Raw genomic sequence first — 20,991 nt, forward strand, 5'->3', positions numbered from 1 at the left:
CAGTGCTGGCTCCCTGCTCTGGTGAAGAATGCAGCAGCGTTATTTACAGTAGATGAATCGCACACTCTGGTTCTTGTTGCAAGTGTTGAGAGGGGAGCAGCGCAGACCTCCCCACACTGGATACGTGGGATTTTAAATAGCTGGAGGAGTGAATCCTCGCGTGCGCTCTCTTAATTCGGGGTACCTTCATAACTGGCTGTGAAGTTTGTCTATCTCCTGTTTAAGGGGTGGGGGCTGCTGAGTTAAACTTCTTTATTACCGCGCATGCGCACAAAACTGTTCCGTAAGCTGTCAAATCAGAGCGTTTTCTACTGAACAGAGACCAGACATAGCACGGTGAGCGGTGACTAACTAATTAAAAATGTCCCGAGTTTAAGGAAAGCGACTCCCGTTACGAATTGCTGGAGTTTTAAAACAACGGAAAATGACTTCGAAGAGCTTTTTTCGGAGAGCAGAGGGGCGTGAGTACAAATGTGGACACTATCGTCGTTCCCAGACACACTAACCAGACCGTACTAACGACTCCTTAAAGCTGCGGATCTTTAAAAGTTCACACCGATCTTCAAGAAAACTCTAATTTGCAGTTTTTAATAACAGCAATAATAATTCTGGTTACCAGCAGCCACTCACTATGATAGTTACTTTATCAAGTGGTGTAGACTAGAAGCGGAGGTAAAGAGGCTTGGCAGGAGCTGGACAGGTAGCTACTCCCGTTGCGATGGGCAACCGCGGGATGGAGGATCTAATTCCGCTGGTCAACCGCCTTCGAGATGCCCTGAGCAGCGTGGGGGAAAGCTGCAGCCTCCACCTGCCCCAGATTGCTGTGGTGGGCGGCCAGAGCGCAGGCAAGAGCTCCGTGCTGGAAAACTTTGTTGGCAGGTAAACCAAAGATACTCATCTCTATACAACAGAGACCACTGATACCAAGAGAGCATTTTCATTTGTAACAGATCTTTTACAAATTAGTCATAACCATTATGAACAAGTTTCATATTCATGACTTTCCCCTAAGTGACTCACTCTTTACTAAAGAACGGTGAAGTTACAGTGTTATAACTGATGATGATTATTTGAGTCATACCAAATCTATGAACCATCATGAACCAAATGCTATACTCACCATTAATTAATCAAATTGTCACAACTTAGTTAGGCTGATCATAAACCAGTGAGCTTAATGTGGAGTAATGACTACGTTTGTGTGAGACTACTGGGGACACATTACTCGGGTTTGGCATGGCAAAAAATGTACTGTATACACTTTATATACAGTACTTTAAATCATTTTATATATATTACAGTATATACTTGTTATACACACAGTATTATACAGAAAATACTGTGATCTTGACCCACAGCTCATTTTTTTGTTTCTAAGTAGCCAGACTTTCTTGTAATTTTTTTTTAAATGTTCTTTTGTTGAAAATTGTCTTTTCCCCACCAATTTTCTGTCAATTTCTGACTATTTTCAAAGGTATTGTTTGTCTTCTTTTTTTAACTTAACACATCTAAAAATCACTGAAGAATCAAAAAGGCAACTAAGTAATGAACCAGTGTTGTGTTTACACATAACAGACAACTTAGCAAAGAATCCACTTTAAATTGTATCTTTGGGTATTTTGCTGCTAACAGCCTGTTGCAAAAACACACAGTTTCGTCCAATTTCTTTAGTTGAATCTCCAAAAAACAACAAAGAAGATTGTCAGGCATAAGTAGTATTTTTGCACCAACAAGATGATAGGCCCCTTCAGCTGATCCATCCGCTGTTCACTGCAGCTTCATCATAAATTATCTTAGTGGAAAAGTGGCTGTCAATAAGCCATTCCCAATGAAGGGAAACAGGTGGAAAATACTGAGAACTGGATTGAAAATCAGTGGTAACAAGTCTTTGAAGCGATAAATTCAAATTTTGATTCAAATTATCATCAACAACATCGTCAACAGCCTGCATCGTTGTCAGAAAATATGTATTTTTTTTATTTAAATAACTTGTTAATTGTATTAAAATACAATTGGTGAGTTTTTTCTGTTGTCAAAACTGTTCAAGGTTGGGCCTGTGAAATGCATGATTTCCCTAAAGTGAAAGGAAAACTTAATACAGCTGCCTGTGTTCATACTTTCTACATCATGGCATCCATCCAACTCTAGTCTTAAATGCTATGTTGCTAGTCTGGAGTGGTGGATGCCGGGCATGTCAGGGTCTGTATGTAAGTAGTCAGTATAGCAGCTTATCTCATAGAGAGGTGTCACTGAATAGGTGACAGTTAATATGACTTCTGAAACACAATCAAAGCAGAATTCTTGCTATCTTGTAAGTCATTACGTTCACCAAGGTGGAGCTAAACAAGCTTTGTTTTGTTTCATCTTTTTCTGCCCTTTAACAGATTTCAAGGTCCTAAAAATATCCTCGCTTGCTTATGAATAACAGTGTTGTCTGGGTAAAGTTTAAATGCAACTGAGAGCATTTGGTGTGTGATGAGGAGACCAAGTACTTCTATCCTGTCCGGAAGGAAAACTGATGATTAAGTCAATAGTCTTCAAGCTTCCTGAGACAGTAAAGCTTTGTTAGCCGTAGGAGGCCTATGCATTGTTCTGATCTGTAGGCCGTCTATGCAATAATCTGTGGCATTCCAGCAGCAGGCTGTTCACGTCCTGATATTTTGTAACATACCTGTTGGACATGAGTATGTTCTTTTTGTGAATGACTGCAACAGCTGTTTAAACTAAGACAGGATGTAATAAAACAAACTTCCTGAATCTGATTTTAAAAGGAAAGGGAGTGTTATTTATACCCGGTGCATTTGGTTTCTCTAGAATTAACCCTTTATTTAGCTTTATTACCCAATCTAATCCATGCTGTTTTAATGCAACAATTGACAGCAACAGTCACCTCAGACTGCTTTATTTTGTAAGGTGCTATACCCTATAATATTGGAGAGAAAACCCCAATGATGAGACAATCCTTTGTGAGCAAGCACTTGGAAACAGTGGGAAGGAAGATCTCCTTTTTAACAGGAAGAGACCTCGTTTAAGGAGGAGCAGTTATCTTTTGTGACTTGTTGGGGGTTGAGAGGGGAAAAAAGAGAGAAAAGGCAAGCATAGCAAGACCACGAAACAAAAAGGACAAAGCACAAACTATGGGAGAGGGTAGAAAAATTTATGACATGTGATAGTTATATTAAAAAAACACTGGGAGTGAACAAAAGGGAAGTGGAGAAGAAATACTGTGTTCCTCATGGAAAGTCCCATGGCAGCCTGAGTTAATAGCAACAAAAGTAAGGGATGGTTCAGGGTCAGCTGATTCAGTGGAAACTGTTAGCTGTATCAAAAAGGGAGGCTTTAAGTCTATCTACTGAACCTAAATTGGGAGCTGGTTCCACAGAAGAACAGCCTAGCAGTAAAGGCTCAGCCTCCCATTCTACTTTTGGAAACTCTAGGAACCACAAGTAATCCTGCAGTCTGACAGAGAAGTGCTTGGTTTGGATAATATGGGATAATATGATTTTAAATTCAACTGGATTTAAAAGAGCGTTAGTGAAAAGGAGATGATATGGGAGAAATTCTGTTTCTAGTCCATGTTAGTACTCTTATTGCAGAATTTTAGATCAGCTCAAGGCTTTGGGGGGAGTGACTACAGAATTACAATAGTGCAGCCTAGAAGTAACAATAGAGATGAAAGAAGGCAGTCCTATATATCAGTTTATTGTGTCTCTTAAAGGACATATAGTGGTGAAAATCATAGGTCTCTTTACAGTATTACTAGAGGCCAGGTTAATACCATCCAGGTTACATATCTGATTATTCCTCAATTCTTCATCTGGTTCAGCGGATTAAATGCTAATCATTTTCTTGGTCTTGGTAACAAGAACGTTGCTGATGTTTTAGGACAGGGCTGTCAAACACAGGCTCAAACCTGGCCCAGCAGATGGCTTACAAAGACCAGGGAAGTTAAAATTGTAGTGTCTTGTATATCTTCACTTTACTACATAGGTATACACATGTACTGAAAATTTGATTTCTAGATCTTGACAATTTGTACAGTAACGTAAATTAAAGTTATGCAGTTGCTTTACTGGTCCGGCCCAGGTGAGCACCAACAAAACACATGAGGTCCATGAACTGAAGTGAGTGTGACACCCCTTTTTTAAGCAGTATGGCAACTGAACTAAACCTAATACTGGGTGCTATTGTGTCTAATGCTATAAAGGTACTCCCTAAATACTTTCAGTTTAATGGTCATATCTGTGGGCAAAGTATGTAAAATTATTAATATGGTATGGTAAACTTAATGTTTTATATTTGGTTTGGTGGTGGCGGGGAAGATGAATCAGCACCAGTAATAATACGCACATCTATGTGTATATTCTTTTATCTTTCCTCTAACAGAGACTTCCTTCCGCGGGGTTCAGGAATTGTTACTCGGAGACCTTTAATTCTCCAGCTGCTAAGTGATAACACAGGTAAGAGAGCTCATAGGGATGTCATGCCGTAGCATTTCTTTAAAACTGGCACCAGATGGCAGTATGGCGTCTTATGATGACTGTGCCTCATAGAGTCCTGCTTTTTATTGCCCTTTTCTATAAAAAAAAGAGGATTGGCATGATGGATAGCATTTTTATTTTTTCTCAGAAACAGTCAAAGTATTTTAAGACAGCTGCTAGAAGAAAACAGTTGCAAGAAAAATTGGTTATATTGAAAGTTAGTGCTATGTTATTGTGTTAGCCAGTTGACTAATTTTAAGAACAGCTATAGATTTGGTGGACTAGGCAGAGTTTTTCCAAAGATACTGTAATGCTAAGATGATATTATGAGCCTCTTATTGTTTAGGTGCTGCATGTATTCAAATGCTCTGTGTCTCCCCCAGAGTATGGTGAATTTCTACATTGTCAGGGAAAGAAGTTTACAGATTTTGACGAGATCCGCAAGGAAATCGAGACAGAAACACACAGACTTACGGGATCTAATAAAGCCATCTCTCCTGTTCCCATCCACCTACGGATCCACTCACCACATGGTACTGTGCAGGTCCTTGTGTTTTACTTGCCCCGCTTAACTTACTTTTGGTCTAGTTCTTAAACAAACCTTATGTCCATGTGTGTTTATTTGTATGTGTACAGTGCTGAACCTGACTCTTGTAGACCTACCTGGCATCACCAAAGTGCCTGTAGGCGATCAGCCAACAGACATAGAGTACCAGGTACGAGACATGATCATGCAGTACATCTGTAAGGAAAACTGTCTCATCCTGGCTGTCACACCTGCCAACACTGACCTGGCCAACTCTGATGCACTTAAACTGGCCAAAGATGTTGACCCTCAAGGTAAGCCCCGTGACTGTGAATGTCCTGCTGTTTTTAAATAGTGACATTATTAAAATATAAAACCAGTTCCAAAGAAGTTGGGATGTTGCGTAAGAGCTTATTAAAAGTAAAGATGGGTAGAATTTTGGAATTGTTTCTTTACATAAGGCCTTACAAAGACCTTGCATACTTAAGTAACACAATACTAAACTGCATACTGCATGTATCAAAACAGCATGGCTTTGTAGCCCAGAGTTTTCACCCGCTGAAAACATTTGGCACATTGAAGAATACAACAAAGAAGACCAGGGACTGTTGACCTAGAATCCTTTTTCAGACAAGAATGGGACAACATTTTCTGCCAAAAGTCCAGCAGCTGCTCTCTTCAGTCCCTAGATGTTTATAGACTGTTGTTAAATGAATAGGGGATATTACACAATGGTTAACAAGCTGCTGTCCCAACTCTTTTGAGTTGATGTGTTGCTGCCATCAAATTTAAAATAACTTTCATTTTTCTTAAAATCATACATTTTCTCAGTTTAACCATTTGAAAAAAAATTTCATGCTCTGTTGTTAATAAAAGATGGATGGATGGATGGATGTTATATTCCTTATTCACATTTGTATGGAAATATGCATGTTTTTTCTCTTCTCTTTAGGGCTGCGCACAATAGGTGTAATCACCAAGCTGGACCTGATGGATGAAGGAACAAATGCCAGACAAATACTAGAGAACAAGTTGCTTCCTTTACGCAGAGGTGTGTTGCTTGTGTGTGTGTTCTTGCTCAGTGTGCTATCAAATCGCAATAGAGACTCTCTGGAGAGGATTGACATAATCATTGTGTATTTATTACCAGCCACAAGCTCACTCACAGCCAAGCACAAAGATAACTTTAGCTCTTTACGTGACATCACTGTACTCCCATTCAGTGTGTGCGTGTATGTGCATGTATTCTATGTATGCAGCAAGAGATAAAGAGTAAGAAATGGATTATTGATGGTGTTGGTTTGTGTATCAGCCAGAAGTGTAGAGTCTGACAAGTGGGAACTGATAGGCACCAGCCCAGCTGTTAGCTTAGAAAAGTTTGTAATTTGTGTCTGTGAGAGAGCGGAAGAGACAGAGGCCTGGAATTGGGCAATGCAGGCAGTGTACAGACTGGCTAAAGCACCACCAGGTGCTGGCTGCTTCATGCTTTTCCTACAGCACTAATGCATTAGCCATGGAAGCCCTCTGAAATAATTCCGCCGGTAGCAGCATTGAGCTGAAGTATTAGATGTGAAGCCTAGTGCTATTACATCTATTACTGTACCAAATAGGCAATTTGGCCTGCCCCTCACAATCCGCCCTGCTGTTGCAGAAACACACACATTTCCTGCTTGTATGCTACAGTTATAATGGAACAAATGGTGGTCTGGGAAGAGTTCCCAGGCACCCTCCAGAAAATGCGAGTTGAATCTATCTTACATCAGAGGCCTGTAATTTCTCCTTCCTGTTAGTGCACATTGTCATCCTTATCCTTACATACCTTTTTATAATTTCCCTTTCAACTCCTTCTCCCCAGGTTACATAGGGGTGGTGAACCGTAGTCAGAAGGACATTGATGGGAAAAAGGACATTAAGGAAGCTCTGAGGGCAGAGAAGGAGTTCTTCCTGTCCCACCCAGCCTACAAACACATGTCTGAAAAAATGGGAACACCTTATTTACAAAGAATACTCAACCAGGTTCAATATGTGAACTTTTAAACTGAGAAATATTACATTATGTGCTTGTGTTATTACTAACAATATTTGTTTTCAGCAATTCACAAACCACATTCGGGACACACTGCCAGCCTTCCGTAGTCATCTGCAGAGCCAGCTTCTGGCATTGAAGAAAGAAGCTGAAGATTACATGCAGTTTAATCCAAATGACCCCGCACGAAGGACCAAGACATTGCTACAGTGAGTCAGTCATTCTGTGTATACATATTCTATGTATATATATTTCTGTGTTTTTCATAGCCTGCATGTTTGTCTTTTAGATTAGTTCAGCGCTTTGCTGTTGACTTTGAGAAGCTGATTGAGGGCTCAGGTGACAAAGTAGACACCGTCAACCTGTCCGGAGGAGCTAAGATCAATCGAATCTTCCATGAACGTTTCCCCTATGAACTAATCAAGGTGTGTGTGTGTGTGTGTGTCAGAATGAGAATCAGAAACAAAATACTTTATTAATTCCTAAGGAAATTATGTGGTTACAGTTGATCCAACACAATAAGAACAGTTACAGACTGGACAAAATTAAATAATACAATGTATTACAAAGTTACAAATATAAGAAATAGGTTCAATATATACAAATAGCTTCTAGAATAATACAGAGATTATATATATATATGATTGGCATCATTTCATGTGTGTGTGTGGGTGCCTTGTTTATTTGTTTGGATTATGATGTTTATGGTTTTGGTGATTGGTTTATGTTCTTCGGGCACCTGCATTTCCTTTAATAAGTGTAATGATAAACCAAGTTGCTCCTTAGCCAAGTGCTGTTTTTTATGAAGTACTGTGCTTCTTTGCATGTCTTAAGATCGGGTCTGATGAAGGGAAGCTGCGGACGGAAATCAACTATGCCATCAGAAACACCCATGGTGTCAGGTTCAGTACAGTAGCAGTGTCAAGTGATTTTATTGTTTTGGTCTTTTTTTGTTTTTCTACTGTAACATCTTATATTTTTTTCCCTACAGGACGGGTTTGTTCACCCCTGACACGGCCTTTGAAGCCATAGTAAAGAAACAGATATCGAGGTTAAAAGGGCCATGTGTTAAATTTATTGACATGGTCAGTCAGGAACTAACCACCACTCTGTACCAGTGTATCGACAAGGTATAAATACTCTTGTTTCATGTATTTGTGTGTTGCTTTCTACACTTCGTGGTGTAGTAACTGTGTCATATCTCATTTGTGGTCTGTTTTTACTCTGTAGCTCAGTTCCTTTCCCAAGCTGCGAGATGAGACAGAAAGAATTGTTACCACTGAAATTCGAGAACTAGAGACTAAATGCAGAGACCAGGTAATCCATATTTGTGTAAGGGATGAATTGTTTTGGATTACTCAGTTGCATTCTTATGTTGTGTATTGTTTTATTTCATGAGTTAACATATGTTCGCACTGTCCAGGTCATGTTGCTTATTGACATACAGGTAGCCTACATAAATACCAAACATGAAGACTTTGTTGGCTTCAATAAGTGAGTCTCCACATCACCTTTAAGATTTCTAGCTAATAATAAGCATCGTTAATTATACACTATATTAAATCAGACTTGCTTTTCATTTATCTTAGTTCCCCCCAGATGCACAATCACACCAATACCAAGATTGCTGCACGGATTGGAGGAAAACAGGTGAGAGTCTAAATGGCTTGGCTTAATAAAATGAACCAGGGATCATGCAGCCCTAAAATGCAAATGAAGGCATTCTGAGACAGTTTGTCAGTTGAACCAGTCCATTGATCCTTAGCTTTACTTTTGTCTGAGTTAAATCTCCTGACAACTTAATTATTATTAATTATTATCAGTACAAGGAATCTGCAAAAATACAAACAAAATTCAAACTTTAAACGCATTTAATTTATGTGCTGTGGCACATAGCATATCTGTGTGCCACAGCAAAAATAAGACATTTTAGTCTTTTTCTATTAGATTTATATGTAGACATATTTATGTGACACATTTTGATTTAGCAGTGATAATTAAATACACATTTCTACTATAACTGGAACATTGATATGTGGTGTTGTTAATATTTGCTAAACAGCAGTAAATTTCAACCACAGCTTCAAAGGTAAATAAAAAAAAATTTATTTTCAAAGTCCCGAGTGATGCTTTGCTAATAGTTAACTGTTAAATGTAGTCATTGTTGGCGCCATCCCCAAAAATTGTCATATAATGAAAAAATTAACTCCATCTTTCTGTTGCTGCTTCATCTCCTGTTTTTTCTCTAGGGTGTGGCGCCTCATTCAAGTCTAATAGTAGGAGACCCGTTTCTTTAAATCTTCTCACTCACTGCTGCCTCTGCTGGCAATATGTGTGCACAGCGGTGAAGCTTAAGGGTTGTGGGTTGGCATGCTACTGATTGCAGCAAACACAGCAAAATGGCTCCTTGTAGCTTTAATAATCACATCTTTCATCATCTGCAACTTTCTCAGAAAGTGTTTTTTCTTTTTCTTGTTCAGTCTGTGCTAATCTTATAATTTCTCTTTCACAGTCCCCCACTGTAAAAATATACATTTGCAGGAAGTATATGTTATCTTGGTATAATATGTCTCATTTCCTATAACTTGACACATCTTTCCTTTACAGTGCCTTTGTCTGTCACCTTTGACCGCTCTTCCTGTTTTCTCCCAAATTTGAACAGCCAGGCTCTGATTCCTGTGCTTGCTCGACCGTCTTTACCCTTTTAGGTTCTCTTAAACACCTGTGCAAGCTGTTTTTCAGTTAAATATTTTGTTGATTGCATCACTGTGTATCTCACAAATGTCTAACCCGCACAAATTTTATTTTTTTCCTCCAGTGTCAGCTGTTTGACTTTTACTCTTATTTTCGTCAGCACAATCTGCTCTCATTGTATGACCTGCTTTTCATGCTTTCATGTGAATTGTGCCTTGCTGTGAACAATTGTCTGCTGTGTTGCCTTCTGAGCTTCTTACCCTTGACTGATGCAGGTCATACGCAAGGGTTGGCTGACCATCAATAACATTGGCATCATGAAAGGTGGAGCCAAGGAATACTGGTTCATACTTTCTGCAGAGAACCTCTCATGGTTCAAGGATGACAAGGTAAGGCCTTCACATTTATTTAATGACAAACTGAATTGAATATCTATTATCAAGATGAATTACACTTCAAATATTTTATTTATATAGTCCAAAACACAGAAATGCACTTAAGCCATCATCAGTTTATTTAAATAAATAAACTAAGCTTGAAATAGTGTGTTAATTGTTCATTTTAGAGAGGCAAAGTAAAATTGTTCATCTGTTCAGATCACATTCTTAAAAAAAAGAAGAAGTAGGTGGCAGAGATCTTAGTGGCCCTCTGCTCTGATGTCAGTGGGGCTGCCATCTGTCTGCCTGTCTGTGCCTGCTGTACAGGAGCAGAAGGTCTGCACAGCAAGTGTAGACAGGCAGACACACCACAACAGTCTCATCCTGTCACAGCTGATGTCATGGGAAGAGGGAAGGGCAGAGTAGAGGGAAAGAGATCAGAGAAGGGGAAACACATTGGAGCATTTCTCTACGGATAGAAACAAGCACCTGTAAACATTCACATCTGGATGAAAACTCTACGGCTGGATAGTTAACATTTGTGACTGTGAACGCGATAAAGAAACTTTGACATTGTTTGACAGACTGAGAATTGAGTGTTTTTTAGCAACAGTATGTTGATTGTTTTACAAATAAGTTATTGTTCTTGGTAACCACAATAAAATAGTTTGAAGGTTTAAGCTAAACAAACAGTGACATCATTCTAGTCACAACTAAAAGCACATCTTTAACCCCCTTCTCTCTGTCCAGCTAACTCTTGCTGTTCTCTCCTACCACCTGGACCTGTAATTGAACCCCACCATTTCCTCCATTCATTCCTCTGACACCCCCCTTCCCATTCGTGCTGCTCTCCCTTCAGTCTTCCCCCTTGCTCCCCCCTTTTCTTCCTCTTCTGGGAGTTTAGGCATTTGGAGCGGCTCACTCTGACACAGCTGGAGCTGCCCCAAGCCAAACTGAGACTCACACACATACACACATGCACACACAAACGCACTCAGTGGACAGGGTTGTATATACAGTATACAGTACACATGCAGACTCTGATGTAAACAAAGTGACATGCAAATAGTGGAGAAAAATATACACTCACTCAGACAGACACATGGTCACTTTTCAGATAAACACTGGATTGCTTGAACGCTGTGTTCCAAACATAGCCCCAGGCATCCATATTATACACACAGTGTTTTAGGTTTCCTCTTGCTGTCATTCCCTTACTAAGCATTTGCAAATCAACTCAGTCATACAAAGCCTTTTTTGCACACAGGCAAGAAGTAATACAACTGCAGGCAAGTAATCATCTGTCGACCACATCAGAGCAGCAAGCTGGTTCTCTGCTGATGATCAAAATGAGACATGTATGCTTCACTACATGGATTAAAGCTACTATAAGAATTAAAAAAAAAATCTTTATACATTTTTGCTATGGTTGTTTAATCTCTGCACCTCATCACCATGTTTATCACTCGTTTATGTGCATTTTAAGTCACCCATGGTATCACAGGAGATGAGATCTACTGATTTTTTTTATGTGCACATAGACATACACACAGACGCATAAGCCAAACTCCTGCTTCTTCTCCCTCACAGCTCACAGTTCCCGCTCTCATAACCCCCCGCCCACACTACCTCCACACATTACTTTTTTCTTTGACTGCTGCCCCCCCCCCCCCCCAACACGCACACACACTTATTTTTTTCTTTCTTTCTCTTGCCTCTGTTGCCTTTTACTCCTCCTTTCTCTCTCTCTCCCTCTCTCTGTCTGTCTCACCCTCTTTCTCTCTTTCTCCCCCTTTCTGTGGTTGGCAGTCTCCCTGGGACTGTGCACATTCCTGGCTGGAAAATCTGAAGCTTTGTCCAAACACCAGCTTCCAAGATCTGCCCAGAGAAATCCCACATGGCTGTTTCTACACTGCAGACCTCCCCTTTTGACTCCCCCTCTCTCCTCTCAACTACTCCACAGTCTTACTCCCAAAAACCCCTCTTCCCCCCTCTTCACCCCCCAAAACTCCCCTGCCACCCTCCCTTCATCATCTCTGTGTTGATTGCTTCCATGCACACAGTTTTAACCTGTTTGAATTACATCTTCATTCTATTATATATGTACCCTGCACTGACCTCATGCTGAAAGTGCAGCTTAACCGTTCAGAGTTTAATCTTCACAGCACATTGAACAGACGAACATTCCTTCACCCCTCAACTGCCAGAACTCCACCAGGGAGCTGAAGAAAAACAGACGGCTCATGACTATACATTTAATCTACATGCACTCCTCTATGTGTTTGCATGTGAGGCCTATCTCAGGTCCATTAGCCTCTAGGAAGGGGGGACATAGCTTCAGACACAGCAGCTCTGATGTATGATCCTTCACGACCACCCTGACACCACTGCGATTACGACACACACACATAAATACACAAATGTGTATACAAAGCAATGCCACAATGTCCTTTAACCACAAGAGCAATCATATTGCAAAGCAGATGCACATGCAAAATGTGTGAGGCAATCTGTGGAAAAAGTTAGGTTAGAGCTTTTCTGAAGTTGCTGTGCGCAAAATAAGCTCAGCTCATTAGCTGATTTGTAGCCTTCTTAGTTTGCAGCCCTAAAAGACAGGAAAAACAGTCAAGTTATACTTCACATGTGTTATTCTCACTAGTCAACAAAGACAGTTAATTCAAGCTGACAAATACCACAAAATGGATGAGAGATTGTGCAACTTAGTATAAAGCTGGTCACAGTGATTAAAGATATGAAATCGTGTGATAGTATATGCATATTTAAAGGCACTTGCACATCTGCAAGCGAGAAACATCACAAAATAATAGACCTTATATTTGCCAGCATAGACTATGTGCAGTTTTCATCTTCTCTTGTGTATTTGTAGATGGCATTAGTATAAGCTGCTGATGCACTTCCTTGCACAGTCTAACCAATGTGCAGACTACTGTACACCAGTAAGATCCTGAACAGGTAGTCTGAACACTGGGATGACGGAGCAGGACCCTTTCTCGTTTGTGTTCGGCCTTGCCTTTTCCATCTCTGGCTGTTTTCTTGCAGTCCTGCATGAGGCGTTGGAGAGTTGACAAAAGGTTTCCTCTGTTTTTCTCATATTTCTTATCCGGTTCCAATGCTGGGTCGTAGGGCAAGACACACACATCAGACATCCACTCCTATGGGCATCTCTCCTTCAGACATGTTAGTGTACCTTGATTCGGTCGTCCGCAGGGCTGTGTCCCGATGTAGTATCCAGTCTTGACGTGGCACATTCACCCATTCAGCCAGGGATCTGCCTGTTCACTCAGGGAAGGCATAAGGAAATAAGGGGAGTGAGAGAAGGAGAGAGAGTTAGGGAGGAACTTAGCAGCCATATATGGGTTGATGGGACCCATGGGGGAATCAACTTTGGAGTGGTCTGGAGTTTCTCCCCATTTCTTCTTCACAATCGCTCCTGCTTTCTATGTTCCTCAACATTTCCTTGTCTACTTTTGCGAAATTCACCTCCCTCTGTCCATGTCTATCCCTCCGCTTCCTCTCTTTCTCATCTCTACTTTCTATTTCTACCCCATCGGAGCACCCTATACTCACTCCGGTCTCCTCCCTCTCCGTCTAAAGCGATCCCAGATGTTGCTGTATGAGCGCCAATCGCGTTCTGTCATTTTTTTTCAACCTCTGTTACAGGAAGTGGGCCCCTTTGTTAAAAAAAAAAAGGAAAGAGGAGCAAAGGAAGAGAGTCGTAGGGTTCAGGGAAGCACTGGGAGAAAGACTGATGACCAAAATGTACTTCCAGAATAGTCGCCTCTCATTTCATTCGTGCACATGATCAAACGCATGAGCACATATTCGAATCTACACATTGTTAAAAAATGCTCTTCTGGCGTTAGGTATTCTGACTCTGGTGGTCACTTTTTTCTTTGAACTCTCCATCCATCCATGGCTGTACCTATAACCAGGCTTTATGGAAGGCCCTTTCTCAAAGGCTAGACAGAAAGAGCAGGCTGGAGAATAGAGAGATGAGGGGGAAGGGCTTGACTTTAGGAGAAATGTTGTGTTAGAGCTTGAGTCTGAGTAATGACTTTCACATGTGGCCCGGCCTCTCTACCTCTTTTTTTCATACTACTTCTCTCGTTCCCTCCCTCCCTGCTTCACTTTTCTGCATCCTGCCTCCATACTGTCTGGTTCTCCTCACACTAGCCGCTCCACTCCTCCAACTGTTCTCCGTCATTCATAAGTCCCCATGGTGATGACAGACTATAGACTTATGGCAACTCTCCCCCTCCCCCACTGATTCTCCTGAACTAGTTTGTGAGTTGTTAATGTGAGTCAGTCTGACAGTCAGACACATCATCTTATATGAACTCGGATGCACTCCTAGCACAATGTTCCACATCTCCATTTCGCCTTGCCTTCTGACACTTTTCCCATTACAGTTCATGTCTCTTGGCTCCACTTTCTTCTCTAGGTGCACGCTAAGAAATATTTACTACCAGACACATGCAAACTGGCCTTAGTCTCTGGTGGTTTTTGCTATCAACGCTGTTATTGCCTCTATGGTGTCGTATATTACTCTGCATACCAATGTCAAAATTTTATCTTTTCATATTCTGTCTTTTTTCAGGAGAAGGAAAAGAAGTACATGCTTCCACTGGACAACTTAAAGCTCAGAGACGTGGAAAAGGGCTTCATGTCCAGCAAATATGTTTTTGCTATCTTCAACACAGAGTTAAGGTTTGTGTGTGGTTGGAGGCGTGTGCTTTTTCATATGTGCCTGTTTGGTGAGTGAATGCGTGAGTCAGAAAAGGGAGTTCTGTTCTTGTCACCTGCTCGATGAAACTTTTGTGATATTTTACGAGGGTGGACATGTTGGAGGAGGAAAGGGAGGAGATGTCAGAGTGGCGTTTTGCCCTTCCGCCGACCTCTTCCATTCAACTTTGCCACCGGAACCAAAAGGGATATCCAGCGGGTACTGGAGCGGATGCCGTTTTTTTTTTTTGCTCTCTAAGTATATGCCAGGCTTTTGAGGGCAGAGCTGGGTTTTGGGTTTGCTAAGTTTATGGGTGTGAAACAGATTGAGAAGGACAGAGAGACAAAGGGAAAACATAAGAGGCAAGAGAGAGAGAGTGTTTAGGAGCTGGAGCTGACCCAAAGCCTGGCTGATTGTACCAGAGCATGTGGGCTTTGTTTATAATGCTTTGCTATGCTACATTCGGACACGCAAACTGAATTCATAAGTGCGTGTGTGTGTTTCCACATGTGTGTATGTGCCTTTGCAAAGAGCATGCGTATAGACCACAGCATACCGACGGCAGGCTCATTAAGCAGCTAATCAAAGCCAGAGCGCTTGGATCAGAGATGAGGCTGCTCTTGTTTGGAAAGAATTGCTCGACTCACCACAAAAAGGAGGGAGAGGGAAGAACTGGAAGGGTTGGGGGGGAGAAAGAAAGCAGCAGAGAGAGAGAGAGAGAGTATCAGAGCCAATGGCCAGGAATGTGTCAAAGTCTGTCCTGTGGCGCCCCCCCCCCCAATCCAACCCCTCTACCCCCCTTTCCTGCGCCCTCACTCTGTTTCTCTTTCTGTATTTGTGTGTGTGGCTTTGTCCCTGTCTGACAGTAATCAAAACCTCAGGAAACTCTTCAAATCTAAAGCAGTCATAGCGCTGCAGAAATTCCTTCAGATTAGTGAAAAAGCTCCCAGTGAGCTGAGGAGAGAGCATAAAAAAAGGCCGTTTAAAACAAATGTTGGTGTAAGTGATAAATCAACATAGAGAACAATTTTCTTATGCGCTCACTGGTGTAAACGAATGTTCAGTGTCCTGATCTTAGTGTAATAGCACTCCAGTATTGTCATGGTTGGCCCGGCTCCCCGTCTGTTAGCCACCACACCCTGATTTATTAGCCTCACCCATACTAGCCCAGTTATAAGCACACAAACTAAAAGCCTATTTCTTCATCGCTCTGTATACCTCTCTGTCACCACAGTGTAGTTTCTCAGTTTCTGCTGTCTGTTGTTCTCACACACAGTCTTCACATTTTTGAGGTTAATTGCTACGTGTTCTGAATGTGAGGAGGGAACAACAAAAGGGGGAAAAAACAATCGAGTGATTAAAGAAAAATGTTTAACAGATGGGCCACGGCCTGCTCCAGATTCTTTACTTGTTTCTGACTTTGTTACTAAGCGTTGAGATGTCAGATGATGTGAAGAGGGACGTGAGAGGACAAACAGAGAGCAAGCTGAGTTTGGGTATGAATCACGGTGAAAAAATACGTGATGATGATGATAAGGAGATAAGCTGCCATGAATAAGGTCGTGTGAAGCATTGCGTTTGGGAAGCAATAAATGATGTATGTGTTATATGTGTGTATATCGGTGCCGTGTATGTTTCTGTGTGTGTTTTATTCTAGTTGAAAGTGTCTGCGTCTGTCTTTATGCCCTTTAGATCTGCAAGTGTCCAACATGTTACACGGGGAGGGTTGCCTACTTGAAAGTGTAACATAGACCTGACACACATCAGTTTACATAGAGCCTGATAGCTTCTGTTACCCGTGTATCACTTGATGTATACTTATATTTTTATTATTACTATACAGGATGCAGTAATGGGACACAGGTCAGCCAGTGCTCCATTTAAACAAAGTAAATTTAAAAAGATTCCATTGGCTGATTTTACAAACAAATTTATCAGCATGAACGAGAAATATTTGCAGGACACACTGCACATTGCTTTACAAAGCAGACTGAATAATACGGTACCCAGACTGACAAACAATAAAACTGTTAAACGTTTGTTATGGAAACACAAGAAATTATTTTTTCTGTACAAACAAAATGCTACTTATGTTTGTTTCACACAAAGAATGTATATAAAGATATATATACAGTCTGTGGGTTAGCGCATGAAGGCATCCTTGTGCCAGTAACATTTCACTTGTGTACAGATTGGGTCAGAGGCTTAGTAAATAATATTTGTATATAAAGAATTTCGAACACAAACAGTGAAATCGTCCAAGTGGCCTTGATGTTCTCTTTTAAACACTCTACACCCTAGCTGATAAGTTCGCAACTATAACTAAATGTTTGGCTTAATCACCTACACAGAGTTCACAAGAAAAGGTTAAAGTTCCTGTTATGGATAATAGGTCTTGTATACGTTCATCAGAGTTCCCATGAAACACATCGGAAAATGTGTTTGGTACGAACTGTATATTTTCTTAACCGTAAGGTAAGCACTGGGCCAGTCTCCCGTACAACGTATATAAGGTTTTGTGTATATTACTCCGTATTGCAGAAAGCTCCCTTGAGTTAAAAGTGTTATTGCTGTATATTTTTTGGACATTTCTGACAGGATTGTAATGAATTGCAGGAATGTGTATAAGGACTACAAATGCCTGGAGTTGGCCTGTAACTCTCAGGAGGAGCTGGACAGCTGGAAGGCTTCTCTGCTACGGGCCGGAGTCTACCCTGAGAAAGTTGCTGTTAGTACTTTGACCCCTAATTCAACGTAATTAAACCCAGTCCTGACCTTAGCTTTGGGGAACTGCACCTGTCTGCACCTTACCTTTGAGTTATATGCACTCATTGGCTTTGCTAACCTTAAACCCTGTCTGTAACCCCTTACCCCTCTCTCTCCATGTTCCCCTTTCTCTCCCCCTGCCAAAGAGAAAAAGCAAGTCCCCCACCCCTTCCATCCCGCTCTGTCGTTGGCTCTTTAGTACAGCATTCTTGGTCCATGATGTCACTACAATATGTGTGTGTGTGTGTGTGTGTGTGTTCTGGTCTGTTTCTAATCAGCAGTTCCTCGTCCCTCACACACTCCCCCTTTTTTTTTTCTTCTGCCCATTCCTCCTTGACTCCTTCTTTTTTGTTCCTTGTGTTCAACTCTCCTTGTTCTTATCCTATCAAATGTGTTTCTTCTTGTTACTAACATGGAATAGATGTGGCCACTAAATATAAAAGAAAGCTTTGTCTCTTTACACATCTGTATTTGTATTAAATTACTAGCTGTGGTATATCAGCAGTCCCTGTAGCATGGCACACTACACTGTAGATTATTGCTTAAATGGGTTGTCTGTATAGTGTTAAGATGTATGTATATGTCCCAACTTGTGTGTTTTTTACTAAGGTGGATGAGCAGGGGAATGGACCTCCTGAAAACCTCTCCGACCCCCAGCTGGAACGTCAAGTGGAGACCATTAGTAACCTGGTTGATTCCTACATGGGCATCATCTATAAGATGGTCAGGGACTTAATGCCAAAGACCATGATGCACCTCATGATTAACAGTGTAAGCTCTCCAGACCACACTTTTAACTGTTATTTTTATTTTTTTTGGTGCAGCAAATCCTTTTCACTTTTTTTTCTACATTTTTTGTTTTTTTGAAATTTGAAATTCCACTTGATCCATATCCTGACCAACAGAAAAAAGAAACTTTCAGGGGGTAAAAAAACATTTTTTGCCACCGATTAAGAATATAGATTCGTTTTTCTGAATTAGAATAAAATACCACTTCACAAAGTTACATTTTAACTTCTCACAGTAGTTTATAATCCCTCTCTGTAGGTTAAGGAGTTCATTAGCTCTGAGCTCCTGGCCCAACTCTACGCTCTGGGAGAATGCTCAGCTCTGATGGATGAGTCACCAGAGCAGCAACAGCACCGAGTTGAAGTGCTCCAAAAGCATGCTGCCCTGAAGGAGGCGCTCGCTGCCATTGGAGAAATCTCCACCTCTACCTGCACTACCCCTTTGCCTCCACCTGTGGATTCTTCCTGGATAAAACCATCCAGGTGCAAATGTACACATATACATAGATGGATTCATTGAAACAAATCTGTACAACCTATCACTTAAGCTTCTCTCGTCTTCTGCTTCTCTTGCCAAGCCTCCCTAAAACTGCAGCCAGTGGTAAGCCTGGGATCCGTAGCCATGCTCCACCTGTTCCTCGGGTGCCCAGCGCTGGACCCAAAAGCTCCCCTAATGGCTCTCGGCAGCACACTAGTCAACAAAATCGTACCCCAGCCTTGGTGCCAAGGTGACTGTGAAACCAGAGAGATTAGCCCATGAAACCTGACCTGTTGTATAAATGATGACCTCTAGGCTTCGCCAAGCCTGGCATTTATGCATACACATGCGCACACATGCAAAATCAAATGTTCCCGTACAAAGGCACAGGGTTAGAAAAAGTTGTTATTTGAGCTGGGTGGGGGTCTGCTGGAAAATGTGTTTCTCATATTCTCCTTCCCATCAGCCTCAGTAGACAAGACCTCCGCATGCTTTCTACTGGAGCCAGATACAACAGGCTGAGCGCCCTGTCAACTTTTCATCTTTCTCTCTGTCCTTCATTCCCCCTTTTTCTTCTAGCATGCATTTGTTTTATTGCCTTCCTCAGTTTCCCTCATGCAATAACCATTATTTTTCCTTTTGCCCGTACCTCTTTTTCTTCAACTTTTTCTTTACTTCTCCTCTTTCACTGGTTCCTCCCCTGCTTTTGGCCCGTCTCTCCTTTTTCTCTCTGCCTCATTTCCTCTGTGCTCTCCAATGGTTCTTTAGGTTCTTTCCCTCATACACTCTCTTTCCTTGCCTGAGTCTTTCCATCCAGCCTAATGCTTGTCTGGCTCCCCTATAGATATAGAGTCATTGGGACACGATCTTACTGTAATCAGTCTTGTACTTGTACTCTACTTGTATGCTCTATGCAGCTTTATGAGTCTTGCCTTTATGTGCATTTTCTCATCATTATAAAGTCTATTTAGCCTATCATGTGTGGAGCTACGGGCAAATAAAAACACAGTAAAGAAATATAGAAATATGTAAATTATAACTTGGAATTAGGAACAACTGAAAGCCCCAGCTGGCACTGCTACACTTGGATCAACTCCTTGCTAATAATAAGGCATCTCCTAATTCATAAACATCTTTATCCAGGGTTCAGAATTATCTTATTCCTTTATTTATTTAGGAAGGCTGAATGTATAAAGCTTATAAAGTCCTGACTGCTTAGCCCCAGACTGTACCTCTCTGCAGATTAACTAGAAATTTAAATGCGGATGATTAAGAAAGCTACAGTGAGAGACAGCACCGTCCCATCAGAGATACCATGTCCTCAAAATCATGCATAAGTCTTTCAAATTTTGAAAGATGTTATAAGATCTAATGTAGAGAAACTTTTATAGAAACTTTGCTAATATAAACCATATAGTAATGTCTTTGATCTAATATTGTCTCCAGGAGGCTTCCCCCAGCAATCCCAAGTGTGAAATAAGCCCCCTCTGCTCTGAACTCCATTACCCATCTGCCCCCATGGTCCTTTCAGCTGCAGCTGGCTGCTACCCGGAGACACTCCTGACCTGCATGATGTATAATACAGCTGAAGCACGATGATGGGCTTTTCTCTGTCTCCTCTGGGAGCTGCTGTCTGCAAAACTCACTCCATCCTGAGCCTGTTTTGTACATAATATCAACGGCCACAAACGATGGAATGTGCACAACTGTCTGCTGGCTTCTCTCAAGTGCCTGAACCTTTTGTAGATAAAAATATCAATCTGAATTATTATACTGAAAAGAATATACATGCACTGTTTCTATTTTCCGTGAATAAACAGGTATTTTATTTTTGAATGCATGTGCAAATGTCATTATTTGGAAGCTAGCTATCGCTGACTTGATCAGCATTAGTGTAAGCAGAACCCTATGCTGATTTATTTTATTTATTTATTTCTTTTGGGGGGGTTCAGTGGCCTACAAGGTGTTAAAACCAGCTAACTCAAAACCTTAGAAATTACCTTATGGGGTTTCCAGTAAAGTCGTTAAATAATTTTAGTTGTAAAGCTAAAGCTATGGTCTTCAAATCCAATTTGAAGATAATGTTCATAATACCCGTTTATATGTAGGTG

General features: G+C 41.1%; 1 protein-coding gene across 4 annotated transcripts; it reads left to right on the forward strand.

Annotated features, from left to right (window-relative positions):
* Positions 1–15: 15 nt before the first annotated feature.
* On the forward strand, positions 16–20,716 carry dnm3a (dynamin 3a). 4 transcript variants are annotated; one of them, XR_013905078.1, is made up of 21 exons: positions 16–879; positions 4,387–4,460; positions 4,865–5,014; positions 5,118–5,321; positions 5,960–6,058; positions 6,863–7,023; positions 7,100–7,242; positions 7,323–7,458; positions 7,868–7,935; positions 8,025–8,163; positions 8,264–8,350; positions 8,457–8,527; positions 8,623–8,683; positions 9,283–9,309; positions 10,003–10,116; positions 14,723–14,832; positions 17,465–17,602; positions 18,224–18,385; positions 18,662–18,885; positions 18,981–19,130; positions 20,327–20,716. XR_013905078.1 is itself a non-coding variant. In XM_026158564.2 (21 exons), the coding sequence occupies exons 1-21, from the start codon at positions 719–721 to the stop codon at positions 20,358–20,360; spliced, it is 2,487 nt and encodes an 828-aa protein (XP_026014349.2). In that variant the 5' UTR covers positions 16–718; the 3' UTR covers positions 20,361–20,716. The 4 variants fall into 4 exon arrangements, 3 of the variants coding, with proteins under 3 accessions (XP_026014349.2, XP_026014350.2, XP_080153097.1); XM_026158564.2 differs by having other exon boundaries at positions 17,465–17,576; XM_026158565.2 differs by lacking the exon at positions 9,283–9,309 and having other exon boundaries at positions 17,465–17,576.
* The last annotated feature ends 275 nt before the right edge of the window (positions 20,717–20,991 follow it).

Source organism: Astatotilapia calliptera, chromosome 23 (assembly GCF_964374335.1).
Source record: "Astatotilapia calliptera chromosome 23, fAstCal68.1, whole genome shotgun sequence".
In the NCBI taxonomy this organism is placed as follows: Eukaryota; Metazoa; Chordata; class Actinopteri; order Cichliformes; family Cichlidae; genus Astatotilapia; species Astatotilapia calliptera.

Excerpts from the sequence above, each read along its gene's own strand:
- dnm3a (XM_026158564.2), top strand. The coding sequence starts at position 719 with ATGGGCAACCGCGGGATGGAGGATCTAATTCCGCTGGTCAACCGCCTT. Across the intron at positions 14,833-17,464 it reads ATCTTCAACACAGAGTTAAG|GAATGTGTATAAGGACTACA; the intron begins GTTTGTGTGTGG and ends AATGAATTGCAG. Across the intron at positions 19,131-20,326 it reads ACCCCAGCCTTGGTGCCAAG|GAGGCTTCCCCCAGCAATCC; the intron begins GTGACTGTGAAA and ends TATTGTCTCCAG.